Source organism: Ipomoea triloba, chromosome 9 (genome assembly GCF_003576645.1).
Source record: "Ipomoea triloba cultivar NCNSP0323 chromosome 9, ASM357664v1".
NCBI lineage: Eukaryota > Viridiplantae > Streptophyta > Magnoliopsida > Solanales > Convolvulaceae > Ipomoea > Ipomoea triloba.
Genome location: NC_044924.1, coordinates 31,737,884 through 31,754,174, shown reverse-complemented (window position 1 = coordinate 31,754,174; position 16,291 = coordinate 31,737,884). Strand labels below are relative to the sequence as shown.

Sequence of the window (16,291 nt, the reverse complement as noted above, 5' to 3'; positions counted from 1 at the left end):
CAGGGCCAGGGGCAAGGTTATAGGAACTACCAGCAGCAAGGGAGAAATCAGTTTTTTCCCTCTTGGAACAATTAGGGAAATCAAGTGAGAAATCCGCCACTAGGTTTCCAAGGCAATCAAGGGAACAGGGGTGGAAATCAAGGATCTCAGTGGAGGAACAATCAGAATCAAAATCAGGGGCATTTTCAGAATCAAGGTTATGGCTATGGTCAAGGCGAAAGCATTTCTAAACCATCTCAAGAAGTGGACATGCAAACTTTCATGAATACTGTGCTAACTCAGATGAGCAAATTACAAGCAGAGATGGAGAGCTTCAAGGCTCAACAGCAAGGAGGTGGTAACCAGAATCCTACTCAAGTTTCATCTTCTAGTGGTAGACTTCCTGCTAGTATAGAGAATCCAAGGCACCAAGTGAATGCAGTCACCACTAAAAGCGGATTAGTCTTGAAGGATCCTCCTTTTCCTTCTAATGATCCAGTGCCTGAGATAACTGACAAGAATGATGAGGGAATTCAGGTTGGGGATGTTCCTGATGAGAGAGAGGAATAGCCTGTACTTCAGAGAGATAGTTCCAAGGGAAAGGTTCTAGTGCAAGGAGAGAGTGCTCCGAGCAAGAAAAGTGAGAGCAAAGACAAGAAGGCAGGTGAGGAGAGGGAAACTTGTGATGGAAGTGGCTGAGAACAAGATCGATTTTGACATATTCAAAATGGCGAAACACCAGCCCTCGTATGTTGATGAGTGTTACTTGATAGATGGGTTGGGAGAGTGCACTGATGAGAGTAGAAAGATTGAGTTAGGAGACTTGCATGTTTCCCCTATTGATCTTGAACCTCCTGAAAAGTCCAGTGTGCTGAAACGTGGGAGAAAGTTCTTTGGTCCTGATGGTTTCTATAAAAGATGGATGAGGGAGCTGTCTAAGTTCAGAAGGCCATCGGATGGTGTGGTCTCCAATCCCACTTGATATCCATGTGGTTGAGTCGAGCTGACGATAGTAAACTTAGCGCTTCATGGGAGGCACCACATGTTATCCTTTACTTTTTGCACTTTATTTTACTACATTTTTCTTTTTATTTTAGTTCGAGGTAAAGTTAGAAGTTTTTCTTTGTTTATGGGGTGTTACTTGGGTTGTTTGTTGTGTGAGGTGTGCATTATTTTACTTTTGAGAGAGTGGGAAATGGTTGGAATTGAGGTGTTTATGCTTTGAATAGGCTTAGAAGTGTTTTGGGACTATTTTGAACTAACTTGCAGGTGACACCGAACTTTGGCGCGAAACACACAGATTTTGTAGAAATAGGGCTCGGGCACACGACCGTGTACCCTGCCGTGAGCTAAGGGCGTCGTTCCAGTGCGTAACAGAGCAAAAGAGGGCTCTAGGTCACGGGCCACCTCCCGACCGTGACCCAGGCTATGACACCATCCGCCAAATTCCAGTGTGTACAGAGCAAACGAGGGCTTTGGGTCACGGGCTACCTCCTGGCCGTGACCCTGCCCGTGATGGCGCCCCAGAATTTCCAGTGTCTACAGGCCAAAATAGGGCTCTGGGTCACGGCCCACCTCCCGGTCGTGACCCAACCCATGATGATTTTCCAGATTTCCAGTGCATAAGAGAGGTTTTGAGGCCTCTGGGTCACGGGCGACCTCCCGGCCGTGACCCAGGCCGTGATGATTTCACAGGATTTCCAGTGTTCAACAGGGGTTTAGAGGCCTCTAGGTCACGGGCCACCTCCCGGCCGTTACCCATGTTGTGATGCTTGCTTAGTAATTCCAGTACGCAGAGACAGTTTGAGAGCTCTGGGTCACGGCCCCAATCCCGGCCGTGACCCAGGCCGTGATCGCGGACGGGTGTTTAAAACCCAGTCAGCGATTTCCTTTTCCTTTTTCCCCCAAATTGCAACCCTAGCTCGTTCTCTCTCAAATTCTCTCCCTCCCCAACCCTTCTCCACCATATTTGCCTCCATTAATTTGTGATTGCTTGCACTTTGCTCTTCCATATCTTCATCTTGTCCAAGAACTCAAGGTTTGGTTTTCAATTTCTTTAATTTATTCATGGACGTGGACTGGTAGCGGACTCTACTCTTTTCTTTCTGTTTTCGTTTCTTATTTTTATTGCTAGTTATTTCTTGAATTGTATAATGTTTAACTTGGATTTTGGTTATCATATTTTCTGCTTCCTTTTATTGCTTGTTTTCCTGCTTTCTAGTTCGATATATCTTTATTATTTAGTTAGTAGGGATATGGTTGTCCATCAGGGACGATGTCCAGTTTAAGTGTGGGGGTGCTATTTCTGATGAAATTTTGATGAATTTTGCTTAAAGGACTCAATTTGCAGCTTAGGATAGTTTATTTTCCTTGTGTTGTGGCTGTGACCACTTTCCTTTCTGCTGGTTGGTGATTTGTTTTAGTGGTTCTTGTGCAGCCTAGCTTGTCAGGGATGATTCAAGGTTGAGCTTGTGTTTAATTCAGTCTCTTTCCAATAAATGGGTTAACCTCGAACCTAAATGCTTCCCCTGTGTGTTATACATTGCTAGTGGAGGCTTATGTGGGATTCCGGTCATACCTGTTCTGTCATAGCTTGTCTCAGTGCTCTCATAGTGAAGTCTAGAATTTGCATGCTTTGAAGTGATTTAGGCCATTGTTGTTAGCCCAACCCTTTAAACCTTCCCTTTGTTATAATTGTTTTCCCTAGTTGTCCCCTTTGAGCCTTGTTTTTGTTTAATAAGTGCAAAGCACTTAACCCCATTCTTTGTATTGTTTTTCTTGTTTAGCCTTATCATTTAACCCTTAGCCTTTAGCCATATATTTTCCATTCACCCTTAGAGAGAATGTAGCATTTATTCTTTAATTTAGAGGAGATTTCCTTTTTGAGCTTATTTTTGATAGAGTTATTCCTGTTATCTTTGTTCTAGTGTGGGGGTGTGGTGAAGGAATTGATTGGTTGGTTTTGAATTGAAAGAAAGAAAGTGTTTGTTGGTTGAAAAAAAAAAGAGAAAAATTGTTGTTAGAGAAAAGTTTGAAAACGAAGTTTGAAAGTGCAGAAAAGTTGGGAAAGAAAAGAAAAAAAAGAGGATGAATAAAAGTGCAATTCATGTTGCTAGAATAAATGTGTCCAACCCCAACTAGTTTAGAATACTCTTATATGTTCATTTGTGTTTTCCTCTCTTGTTCATATTTTCAATATCTCCTCTAGGTTTAGTTGTGAATAGGTGTGAAATTCTCTCTCTTTGTTCATTTTTCCACACCCCTTCTTTGTTTAGCCACTCACCCTTAGCCCCATTACAAGCCAAATAAAGACCTATTTAATCTTAGCATGCAGTTTTAGAGGTGATCTATGTGAGTATGAAGGTCAAGTCTATGGGATTTCATCTTAAGCCAAGTTCTGCATAATCTCAACTGAGTACATGTGCATACAGGGTCTTAATCTACCTTAATTCGGGTGCCCGGTTATTGGCCTGAGAGGGGAACTCACTTGTGATTTTGAGATGATTCTTGAAGCTAGTTAGGTTGTATGAGTTGTTTGGTGGTATGTTTGGATGTGCAGGAAAGAAGTGTGATCAGTTGCAGTGCTTGGAAGGTGAATTGTTCTGGGTAATTGCTTGAGGACAAGCAAAAGTTCTAGTGTGATGGAGTTGATACACATGATTTTATACCATTATTTGCCCCATAATTTAGTTAGTTTTGTTGCTTATTTCCTTTACCTTGATACATTTGAGACTCGTTTGTGTGTTACATTTGATTAATCTTAGTTTATTCACGAATGAGGAGCAAAGGAAGGATTTTCAGTCATCATGGACAAGTTTTCGAAGCATAGGAATCTACCCAAGGTCGGAAAGGAGCAACGGAGCACGAAAAGAGTCAGAAGGAGAACCAGGAGGCCACCTCCCGGCCGTGATCCCCACCACGGACAGCAGCCGGCCACGGCACATCACGGCCCCGATCCCGGCTGTGAGGGTGCCTGTGACCCTACTGTTGTCCAGTATTTAACTTCGCGTTTTTCTGTATTTTTGTGGATTCCGAGCCCTAGTTTAGTTCAATACAATTTTCCTTTTCTTTAGAGTTTTCCATAGCATAGAATAGCGCGGATTTACCTTCTTGAATTCGTTTACAAGCTTGGAATCATTGTTTGGATCGGAATTACTCTTAAAGATTGTTAGTAAAGTTCTCTCTTCTATTCTTTAGATTTGCTGTTATGATTTCAGTATTTAATTCTTGCTCTGCTTTATTTACTTCAATCATGCGTGAGTAGTTCGCTAATGGGTTTGGATTAGGGATTTATTATTAATCTTGATGTTCAAGTTGTGATTATTGCATAAAGGGATTGAATCATTTACCTAGGGTTTATGTTGAATTAAGGATTGTTTTCTACTTGTTATTAATTGATGGCCACGATTAATTGCTAGTTTAGGAGAGGGATTCATTACAGCGAAAGTTGGATGGAGACATTGAGCCTTACCAATTTCAACCTAATTTTTCCTACTATGAGAATAGGGGTAATTTGGGGGCTTACAATGCTTAGGTGCTTAAGACTATGATTGATGCATCACGAAAGTGGGGCAATCCTAGCCTAATTCTGTTTATTGATTACGAAAGTAGCTGAATTGAATTCTTGTGTGCATTGCCCATAAATCCCTATGTTAGATCTTCTTTCCCTAATTCTGAGTTGTTAGAACATCAAGATTGCAATTCCCCTAATCTGACACATTCCTTTATTATTCAGTTAATTCATTAGCCAATTTATTTCTTTTAATTTCCTTATTCAGTTATTAGTTGCTTGGATTCTAGTTAATTCACATACTCTAGTGCCTAGTTTTTCTTAATTCACACAATTACGTGTCATAGCCCCAATCCTCAGCGGAACGACATTTTACACCCATATTTTCACTCATCATTTATACGCATCAAACATATACTCATAGATTAGGGAGAACAATAATCATGTATCAAGAGGGCCATACACTAATGAATTCAAGACCATTCCATCTCTTGAATTAGATCAAGAGATTTATCACAATATGTGTGACTCAACCTCGAGCTCTTGAAGCTCCTTGGTATATTAGGCCCCCCAATTCGTCCCCTACTCCCGTAGTGAGATATTTGGGTTGTACAAGAGGTGGCTTTTGAGTTTTTACCCAACTTACATTGTTGCAAGAACTCTCCAATTACTTGCCAATAAAAATAGCTAGTAATTATTAACAAGATGCAAACAAACATCCTGTACAAGCTTATGATTCAAGATTATAAGTCTTCCCCTTATGAAATTGTTAAAAAGGTAGCATTCAAGATAAATAATAAATTTCTACCTCAAACCCAAACTAAATTAAATAAGCATAAGGAAAACAAATTAAAAGAAGAAGAAGAGTAAATGACATAAAGCATAAGGAAAATAAACTTGCATAATTTAAATGAAGAAGAAAATAAAGTAAAGTAAGCATTGCATAAATTAAATGGAGAAAATACAAAACAAAGAAAAGAAAAGAAAGGAAAGAAAAACAAGTGTTTTGCTCTAAGTTCTATATCTTGTTCAGCCTAAGTTTGATTTGAGAGAGGAGGAGACCTTTTTATAGGCATCAAGTGGAGCAGAAAAATGGTCAAAAAACACATGTTGTTGGGGCATACGCACAAGCGTGCCTACGTACGCCCATGCATATGCTTCTGGGCGGTGATGCCTATTACGTAGTCCATTTTCCACGCTGCTGGCTAGGCAGTCCATTTTCCATGCTGTTGGGCAGTCCAATCCTTTCCTCTTTGCTTGTATTTTCCTTTTTGTCCTTCAATGAATTCTCCACAACATTATTTCCACTTTTTGCTCCTTAAATTTGTCATCTTCTTTCATTTGTCTTTTTAGCTCCACCTACTTTCATCATCTTTGAATTCCACCAAGACCATAAAATATTAGATAATTTAGAGATTAACATGCAAATTAGGATTAGGTAAATCATTTAATTAATTAATTACAATATAACTTAATTTCTTTACTCTATTTCAAATAAAATATATTTAGCAATTATTAACTAAAGAAAAGAAAACCAAAGTTATATTGATCACAAATTATATCTGACGGTAAGAATGGTTACCGGAGTAAGATTGATAACTAAGTAAGAATAGTTTGAGTACAAGTGTTTCAGTACAATAGACAAGTGAGTAAAAATACCACAATGTAGATCTGTGTACTTAGTAAGAGTGAGTGATTTTGAGTACAGTATAGTAGTGTTGAGTATTATCAACAAAGTGTCCCCCATCTTCTACCACCAGTCTGCTACTTATACTATGACTGCAATGGCTCTTCCTCTAGTGAGTATAACAGAGTGCTAGTAATGGTGAGCTGCATTGAGTGCTGGTAATGGTGAGCATTCATTGAGTGTTGGGTCGTGATAATGGAGAGTCGTTGGAGTAATTATCATCCCATCAATGTGTCGTCTTTGTGTAACGGGTGACCGTTTGTTGCCTTCGAGTCACTGCTGATGATTCGGGTCGAGTGCTGATGCCCAATTATCCTATCACCAGTCTCCATCGCTCCCTAGCCAACGAGAGTGGTTGAGGTGGTTTGGGAGTAATGACTTGTGTAAAATTGTTTTTTTTCGAACGGTAAGATAATTATGGCCGAGGTGATGACCTCGGCATATTTATTTTTTATTTTTTTTTGTTTCTTTTTTTTCTTTTTGGTGTTTTGCGTGCAAGCTCACTTCGAAAACCCGTATGCCCCATCGAAGGTCCGCTCTCCCGTCAGATAGCTAGCGAGATGGGATCCTGTGCCGGCCCTAAGGGACTAGAGTGTGGTGTTTTCGAAACCAAGCCTTCGGCTTGACCCGGAAAAACACCCTCTCATCAGGTAGCTAGCGATATCGGATCTCGTGTCGGCCCTAAGAGAACAGGGTGTGGTGTTTTCGTAGCAAAGCCTTAAGGTTTACTTTGGAAACACCCTCCCGTCAGGTAGCTAGTGAGATCGGATCTCGTGCCAACCCTAAAGGAATAGAGTGTGGTATTTTCGTAACAAAGCCTTAAGCTTTACCCAGGAAAACACTCTCCCGTCAGGTAGCTAGCGAGATCGGATCTCGTGCCGACCCTAAAAGAATAGAGTGTGGTGTTTTCGTAGCAAAGCCTTAAGCTTTACCCAAAAAAAACCCTCCCGTCAGGTAGCTAGCGAGATCAGATCTCGTGTCGGCCCTAAGGGAATAAAGTTTTATTTTAGTTTATTTTCACAGAATTTGAAAGGTGACGCCACTTGAGAAGGTGACGCTGCTTGAGGAGGTAACGCCACTTGAAAAGGTGACGCTGCCTGAGGAGGTGACGCCGCTTGAGAAGGTGACGCCACTTGAGGAGGTGACGGCACTTGAAGAGGTGACGCCACTTGAGGAGGTGACGCTACTTGAGGAGGCGACACCACTTGAGGAGGCGACATCAAGGTTTCAAATATTGTAACAAAAGAAGTCTAATTTGTACCAAAACTAAGCTATGTACATTTCAATCCAAGTAGAAGAATTGCACATGTTTTGAGCCCGTTCTGAAAAGGTCACCAGTATTAAAAAAAAAAAACTCACCGAGTCACCAGTAGGATTTACGGGGGCATCCGGTCTAAAATATAGTAACAAAACGAACTATGGTTTGCAAAAACATTGAGCTATGGATATTTAAACCCAAGTAAAAGACTTTGACAAGTTTTGAGCCCATTCGGAAAGAGTCTCATGTATTCTAAAAAATTCGTCTCTTGGGTTTCTTGAGAGATTTGGATCCTAAAAAAAATGGTAACAAACAAACTCAGATTGGCACAAAAATTGAGATATGGACATTTCAACCATGGTAGAAGCCATACAAAATTTTTTGTCTCTTTTGAAAAGGTCACAAGTATCTAGAAAACTCGACAGTAGGAAATTTGGGGGCATTCGCATCAAAATATGGTAAAAAACAAACTATGATGGGCTCAAAAATTGAGCAATGGATATTTCAACCTAGTTAGAAGACTTTGACATGTTTTGGAGCCTATTCAGAAAAGGTCACTGATATTTTAAAAATTCTCGTATATGGTTCCTCGAGAGGTTTGGACCCTAAAAAATGGGAACAAACAAGCATGGATTGGGACAAAAATTGAGATATGGATATTTCAACCAAGGTAGAAGACTTACACAAGTTTTCAGCCTGCTCTGAAAAGGTCACCGGTATTTAGAAAAACTCGTCGATAGGGTTTTCGGCGCATCCAGTTCTCAAATATGATAACAAACAAACTCCGATTAGTTCAAAACTTGAGTTGTGTACATTTCAACACAGGTAGAAAACTTTGACAAATTTTGAGCCCATTCGAAAAATGTAATCAAAATTCTAAAAATTTCGCTTATTATAGGGTTTTTCGAGAGATTTGGACCCTAAAAATCTAGTAACAAACATACTCGGATTGGCAAAAAATTTAAGCTATGGATATTTAAACCAAGGTAAAAGGCTTACATAAGTTTTGAGCATGTTTTAAAAAGGTCACTAGAATGTAGAAAAACTCGTCAGTAAGGTTTTCGGGGCCATTATCCTAGCCTCAAATATGGAAACAAACAAACTATGATTAGCTCTAAATTTGAGTTTTGGAAATTTCAACCCAGGTAGAAGACTTTGACAAGTTTTGAACCCGTTCGGAAAAGGTCACCAATATTCTAAAAAATTCGTCAATAAGGTTTATTGGGAGATTTGGATTTTTAAAAATGGTAACAAACGAACTTGTATTGGCATAAAAATTGAGCTAGGACATTTCAACTAAGGTAAAAGACTTACATATGTTTTGATCCCGTTCCGGAAAGTTCACCGATATTCAGAAAAACACGTCGATAGGGTTTTCGAGGGCATTCGGGTCTCAAATATGGTAGCAAACGAACTCTGATTGGCTCAAACATTAAGCTTTGTACATTTCAATGCAGGTAGAAAACTATGGCAAGTTTTGAGCCTATTAAAACATTCACCTTTAGGGTTTCTCGGGAGATTTGAATCCTAAAGTTGGTGACAAATGAACTCAGATTGGCACAAAAATTGAGTTATTGATATTTTAACCAATGTAAGAAGACTTAAACAAGTTTTGTGTATGTTTTGAAAAGGTCACTGGTATTCGGAAAAAAAATCGTTGGTAGGGTTCTCGGGGGCATCCAACCCTCAAATATGGTAACAAACGAACTCTAATTGGCTCAAAAATTTATCTATGGACATTTCAACCCACTTTGACAACTCTTGAGTTTGTTTGGAATATGTCACTGGTATTCTTAAAAAATAGCCTATTGGGTTTCTCGGGAGATTTGGACTCTAGTAAATAGTAACAAACAAACTCGGATTGGCACAAAATTTAGCTATGGACATTTCAACCAAGGTAGAAGACTTACACAAGTTTTGAGTCCATTCTGAAAAGGTCACTGGTATTCGGAAAAACTCGTCAGTAGGGTTTTCAGGGGCATCCGAACGTCAAATATGGTAAAAAAAAACAAACTATGAATGCTACCAAAATTGAGCTATGGACATTTCAACCCATGTAGAAGACTTCAACAAGTTTGGAGCTCGTTTGGAAATGGTCACCGGTATTCTCAAAAATTCACCTATGGTTGCTTGCATAAAGAAGTGATGGCATTTGAGAATGCCGCATTCGTGCAAGAGATTATTTCACATATGGTTGACCACTTGCATAAAGTGGTGATGGCAATAAAGATTATCCCATCCTTGAAAGCTGTTACTTCGTGCTTGGTCGCTTGCATAATGGGGACCACCCAAGCTTGTGTACGTTGGTGTCCGGTAAAGACCGTAATTCTAGTCTTGTGCATGCGAATGGTTATTTCATGCACTGCTGACCACTTTGCGCAAAGTGGTGATCCCGTTTGTACGATCGACTATCTCATACTTGTTTGTGCAAGCAGTTATCTCGTGCGTTGTTGGTCATTTGCACAAAGTGGTGATCTCGTATGTATGATCGACTATCTCTTACCCATCCATGTGAGCGATTACCTCTTGTCTTGCTAGCCGCTTGCTCAAAGTGGTAGGTTCCTGCTCCCTCCTCTGTCCCTATTGGAATTCGCGTGCCTCTATGATCTCTATGTTGGATATAATCAATGGCCCGCGTGATCTATTTTTTTATCTATAAGATATCTTGTCCTATGTATTTAGTGGTCTACGTGCTATGTTTTATATATTTAGTGGCTTGCGTGCTATCTTGTTTTATGTGTTTAGAGGCCTGCGTGTTATCTTTGTTTTGGGCCTACATGCCACATGGCCATTATTGTGTATCTATTGTGCTTTGGTCTGTGTGTTTTCTATTCGGGTAACTTTTGCGCCATGTTTTGGTGTGAGCTTTTGTGCCTTATTATTCATTTTAGGAGTCTATGTGCCTTATTATTTACCTTGGCAGCCCGTGTGCCTGAGTGGTTGTCATGTTGGGAGTAGGTTTGATGCAATTTTAGACAGCAGGGCAGTTATGGTTTTGCAGCAAATTGCGGTTCGACGAACAAACTCTTCATTCGGCAGTGGTTTGGGCTCTCTGCGCCGAAAATTATCGGGGAGATGGCAAGCAGCCGTGAGGATTTGTTGGAGAAAATTCTGGAGATGATAAGCTGTGAATTGTTGTTGCCGATGCGTTGCAACTTGAATTTTTGTTGCCAGGTGCGATCCTGCGAATGGAGGCTACGGTTGTCAGTTACAAAGAATCACAGTATGATAAGAAGTGAATTCCAACTGGGCATTAAAGTTTAAAAGATAAGTATTTCAGATAAGTATTTCTTATTAGTATAATTTGTATATTGAGTAAATACCAGTGGAGGTCCTCTGACTTTGATGGCACCGCCACTTTTAGTCCTCAACTTTTAAATCAACCACTTTTAGTCCTCTTACTTTTTGTTTCTAGCCACCTATGGTCCTTCCTTTACAATTGGACATCTAATGTCATTTTCTCAAGGGCAATTCAGTCATTTCATAATTAATGTATTAAGTATTATGTTTCATCATCAGAATAATTGAAGAAACCCTATTCTCCACTCTTCTTTGTTAACACTAAATTTTGGACCAAATGACTGAATTGCCCTTGAGAAAATGACACTAGATATCAAATTGTAAATGAAGGACCATAGGTAGCTAGAAACAAAATGTAAGAGGACTAAAAGTGACAGTGTCATCAAAGTCGGAGGACTAAAAGTGGTTGATTTAAAAGTTGAAGACTAAAAGTAGCGGTACCATCAAAGTCGGAGGACCTCCACTGGTATTTACTCAATATACAAATTATACTAATAAGAAATACTTATCTGAAATACTTATCTTTTAAACTTTAATGCCTAGTTGGAATTCACTTCTTATCATACTGTGATTCTTTGTAACTGACAATCGTAGCCTCCATTCGTAGGATCGCACCTGGCAACAAAAATTCAAGTTGCAACGCATCGGCAACAACAATTCATAGCTTATCATCTCCATAATTTCCTCCAACAAATCCTCACGGCTGCTTGCCATCTCCCCGATAATTGTCGGCGCGGAGAGCCCAGACCACTGTCGAATGAAGAGTTTGCTCATCGAACCGCAATTTGCTGCAAAACCATAACTGCCCTGCTGTCTAAAATTGCATTGCTGTTGCGAATTGATCTGCGAGGCCAAATGGACGGAACGTCCAAGAAATTGTCGTGAACAAGAAACAAAGTTGCAAACGTAATTTTATGTCGACAAGGAATATTGACGGAGAAGAAATATTAGTGAAGAGGGGATTAAAAATTTGCACTAATATATTCGCTCATGCCATAGAAGGATCAGCGATGGATAAAGTCTTGAGAACTTGTATTATTTACATGGATATTGGAGATAACGTATTGGATGGAGAATAGAAATTGGAGGGAGTGATCAAAATGAGGTTTGCGTAACTAGTGTATTTTGTTGTTGAGACGTGAGATGGAGAGCAATTAAACTTGAGTGTTTAATTATCTCTCAACAAGAACACCATTGATGGATTTAATTAACCCGGGGTAGCCCAAATCATTAAACTCGATAAATAAAGAAAAGATAAATGGATAGTAAATGCGTTTGCATGAAATTGATAAATAAGCAGACACCAGATATTTAACATAGAAACCAAAATGGTAAAAACCACGACCCTTTTTGGGCATACATGTACATGGGTAGCCATGGCCATTGAATAGAAGAAGGAAAAGGTAAAGAGAGATTATATGTAGAAGAGAATGAGTCTGGCCCCCTTGTATGATCTTTCTGAGCCTTTAAATAATATTTTTCCTTAGCAGTTGCAACTTCCTGTAGCATTTCCTACTTTCTTGCTGGACTTCTTCTTGCTTTGACTAATACATTACTATTAAAAAGTAATAATAATTATTTTTAAAATATTATCTTTTAGTTGATGCGATGCGGTACTCGCTTCTTATATCTATCTCACGAATAAAAATTCATAAGATGATTTCACATGTAACTAATATTGTATGTGGGGGTGGGAATAGGCCAGGCCCCTTCATAGGGGCCTACAGCCTGGCCTGCTTACGGCCTAGCCTATTTAGTAAAAGGTCAGGCCTAGGCCTAATTAGAAACCTATTTAGTTAAATAGGCCTAGGCTTATATTTAAAAGTCTAGCCTACAAGCCCGCAGGCCTAGCCTATTTATATATATATTATAATATTTATATTTAATATTTAATTACTATATATTACATTTTATATCTAATATATTTTTATATTTATAATTTAACCCCACTATATATATATATATAGATTTTGGTTCAAATGCGGTCGTGCTCTCCCGTGCGGCCGTGCAGTCGCACACCACTCAATGTTACGAAATACACCACTCAATGTGTTTCTTAACATTGAGTGGTGTATTTCGTAACATTGAGTGGTGTGAACCGCACGGGAGAGTACGGCCACACCTGAACATGACCCTATATATATATATATATATATATATATATATATATATATATATATATAACCTACAACCTAATTCCAATACCCAAATACCAAATACAACTTACTAATTACTACGTAGCAAACAGTGTTAGATATTACTAGTTACTACTGCTATTATGCTAAATTGCTAATAATTAATGTTACTAATTACTAGTAATAATTCTGCTAGTTGTTTAGTGTTTACAGTTTATTAGCGATTAGTAAAGTAGTAATACTAATGCAATATGAGCCTACTAGTAATTGATTGCTGGATTTATAGATTTGTAGTAATACTAGTAATTAGTAAACAATGTATTGTTGAATTTTGTATTACAAACTTTTACTTATTAAACTTGTGGTGTTGGATATTGTATTATGAAATATGAACTTATGGTTTTGTCATTTATTATGAAATATGAACTTAGGTATTTTTTATAAATTTTTTACAGGTATACCTTAAAAGACTTAAAATTGTAGGCCTTAAATATGTTTAAAGCCTACATGGAATCTATTTTGAAGCCTTTTTCAAGGCCTATATGATAAATAGGCTTTTAAAAAGGCTTCAGGTCAGGCCAACTGTAGGCTCAGGCTTGAGCATAAAAAAAAACCTACATACAGGCCCAGTCCCAGGCTCAGGCTTTAGAATTCCATAGCAGACTCAGACCTAATTTTATAAAGCCCGGCTTGGCCTAGTCTATTTCCACCCCTAATTGTATATTTGTATGACATTGGTACCAAACGATACTTAAGGGCAAATAGAAATTATACAAAAGAATAAAGGGCAAGTCAGGAATTTCAAAAGTCAACCCATGGTACACGCCTGTTAATTTATTTTCTTTTCCCGTCAAGGACTTATAGTTGGGCACTTGATAATTGGTTGCAAAATTTGAAACTTCCACACGGTTCATTGACTTCCCAAGTCTACGCTAAATGCCGGCTGGCCTGCGTTATTTATCATCATACCAGCTCAGCCGGCTAACAACTATACCCACCATTAGTAAACCGCCGGAAAACACCCACCATACCATGGCCTTCACCTCATCATCCCTCTTTTCTTTGGCTTACTGCTTCACTCTCATCCTGTTTGTTCATGGAAACCTAAGTCTCCTCCCTTCTGATTACGATGCTCTGTTGTCTGTTCAGAAACACTTGGGCGTCAATGCTCTTCTTCAAGATCCGTGCGAGTCCCCAGGAATATACTGCGAACCACGACTTGTAAACAACTCCTACGTTCTGAGGGTCACGCGGATTGTTTATGAATCCAAGCAACTTAGAGGAACTCTTTCTCCCCAGATTTCAAGCCTCTCTCAGCTCAAACACCTCTCTCTTGCAAACAACCAACTCTTTGATCAAATCCCAACTCAGATTCTTAATTGCAGGAAAATGGAAATCTTGGATCTTCGAGGTAACCACTTTTCCGGCCAAGTCCCTCTTGAATTGTCTTCTTTAATACGCCTTCGAATCCTTGACCTTTCAAGGAACAACTTTTCTGGGAACCTGAATTTCTTGCAGTATTTTCCCAACCTGGAAAAACTCTCCCTCTCCGATAATTTGTTCTCGGGCAGAATACCTCAGTCTTTGAAATCATTCAGGAATCTCCGTTTCTTGAACATTTCCGGAAACAGTTTACTAAGAGGTCCTGTGCCGGTGATGAAGCAGCAGGTTGAGTATCTATCATCAGCAGAGTTGAATGACGACGAAAATTACAGTACAGCAGTTCCAAAACGCTATATTTTTGCTGAAAATCCAGCTGCAGGGGGGAGAAATCAAAATCAAACCTCATCAGCAATGGCCCCTACAGCTGCAAACGCTCCAGCTCTAGCTCCAGGACCAGAACCAAGTCCAGCACACAACAAGGGCAAAAAGAAAGTAAGGGGATGGATTATTGGGTTTGTTGTTGGAGGTTTTGCAGGGAGTTTATCTGGGGTGCTGTCCTCTGTGCTTTTCAAGGCGTTAATGTTTTTAATCAGAGGGAGCGGGAAAGACTCGAGTTTAACAATTTTCAGTCCACTGATTAAGAAAGCCGAGGACTTGGCTTTCTTGGAGAAAGAAGATGGTTTGGCGTCCCTAGAGATCATTGGAAAGGGTGGATGCGGAGAAGTTTACAAAGCTGAGTTACCTGGAAGTAATGGGAAGTTGATTGCTATAAAGAAGATTGTGCAGCCTGCAAAAGATGCTGCAGAGCTGGCTGAAGAAGATAGCAGGCTTATGAATAAGAAGATGCGTCAGATAAAATCAGAAATTCAGATTGTGGGTCAAATCAGGCATCGAAATCTACTTCCTCTGCTAGCCCATATGCCAAGACCAGACTGCCATTATCTAGTTTATGAATTCATGAAGAATGGAAGCCTACAAGATGCACTCCAGGCCCAGGGTGAGTTAGATTGGTTGGCACGGCATAGAATCGCAGTGGGAATAGCAGCTGGTCTCGAGTATCTTCACATAAATCATACTCAACGCATAATTCACAGGGATCTTAAGCCAGCAAATGTCCTCCTAGATGATGACATGGAGGCCAGGATAGCAGACTTTGGGCTGGCAAAGGCAGTCCCTGATGCTCATACCCATATCACTACTTCAAATGTGGCAGGAACTGTGGGATACATCGCTCCTGAATATCACCAAACACTCAAGTTCACGGACAAGTGTGATATCTACAGTTTCGGGGTGTTATTAGGAGTTCTTGTCATGGGGAAGCTTCCATCAGATGAGTTTTTCCAACACACATCTGAGATGAGTTTGGTGAAATGGTTGAGAAATGTGATGACTACTTCTGAAGATCCCAAGCAAGCCATTGATCCTAAGCTGTTAGGAAATGGGTATGAGGAGCAAATGCTTTTGGTTCTCAAGATTGCTTGCTTTTGCACTCTTGATAATCCAAAAGAGAGGCCTAACAGTAAGGACGTCAGGTGTATGTTAATGCAGATTAAACATGAGTGAGAAAAATCAAGATATATGCATGCATGATTCAAGGAAATAATAAGCATATATATATGCACCATATATGTACTGTACTGTTAAGTTAGTTGTACCGCCTCGCCTCGCCTCGCCTCGCCTAGCCTAGCTAGCTAGCTAGATGGAGGTTACTATATTTTGTGTGTTCAAATTAATGTACTGTAAGCTAATTAACCTGTTTAATTTTCTGTTGTGTAGTTATGTTAGTTGGTCGGGTTGAGCTATATATACATACATATGTGTGTGTGGATTATAGCATTCCCCCCAACCTTACATGGATACATAGAAATCATTGTCAATCTTCTATAACAACTCATCAATGCTACTACTTCAACATCTGAAATTATAAGGCTTGTATCTATGTCTTTTTAATTTACAGCTCTGATCTTGAGCAGCCACCAAATCTAATGCTGATCGAGAGACTTCTCAAACTCCTGGACATGGTATCTTATGTACCCGTC

General features: G+C 39.5%; 2 protein-coding genes across 3 annotated transcripts in view; one reads left to right on the top strand and one right to left on the bottom strand.

Annotated features, from left to right (window-relative positions):
- Nucleotides 1-16,291, bottom strand: part of LOC116031004 (putative pre-16S rRNA nuclease) — a 518,904-nt gene that overhangs the window by 32,351 nt on the left and 470,262 nt on the right. The gene's annotated exons all lie outside the window — the stretch shown is intronic.
- On the top strand, nt 13,821-16,176 carry LOC116030972 (leucine-rich repeat receptor-like serine/threonine/tyrosine-protein kinase SOBIR1). The gene has a single exon (XM_031273380.1). The coding sequence runs from the start codon at nt 13,902-13,904 to the stop codon at nt 15,813-15,815; it is 1,914 nt and encodes a 637-aa protein (XP_031129240.1). The 5' UTR covers nt 13,821-13,901; the 3' UTR covers nt 15,816-16,176.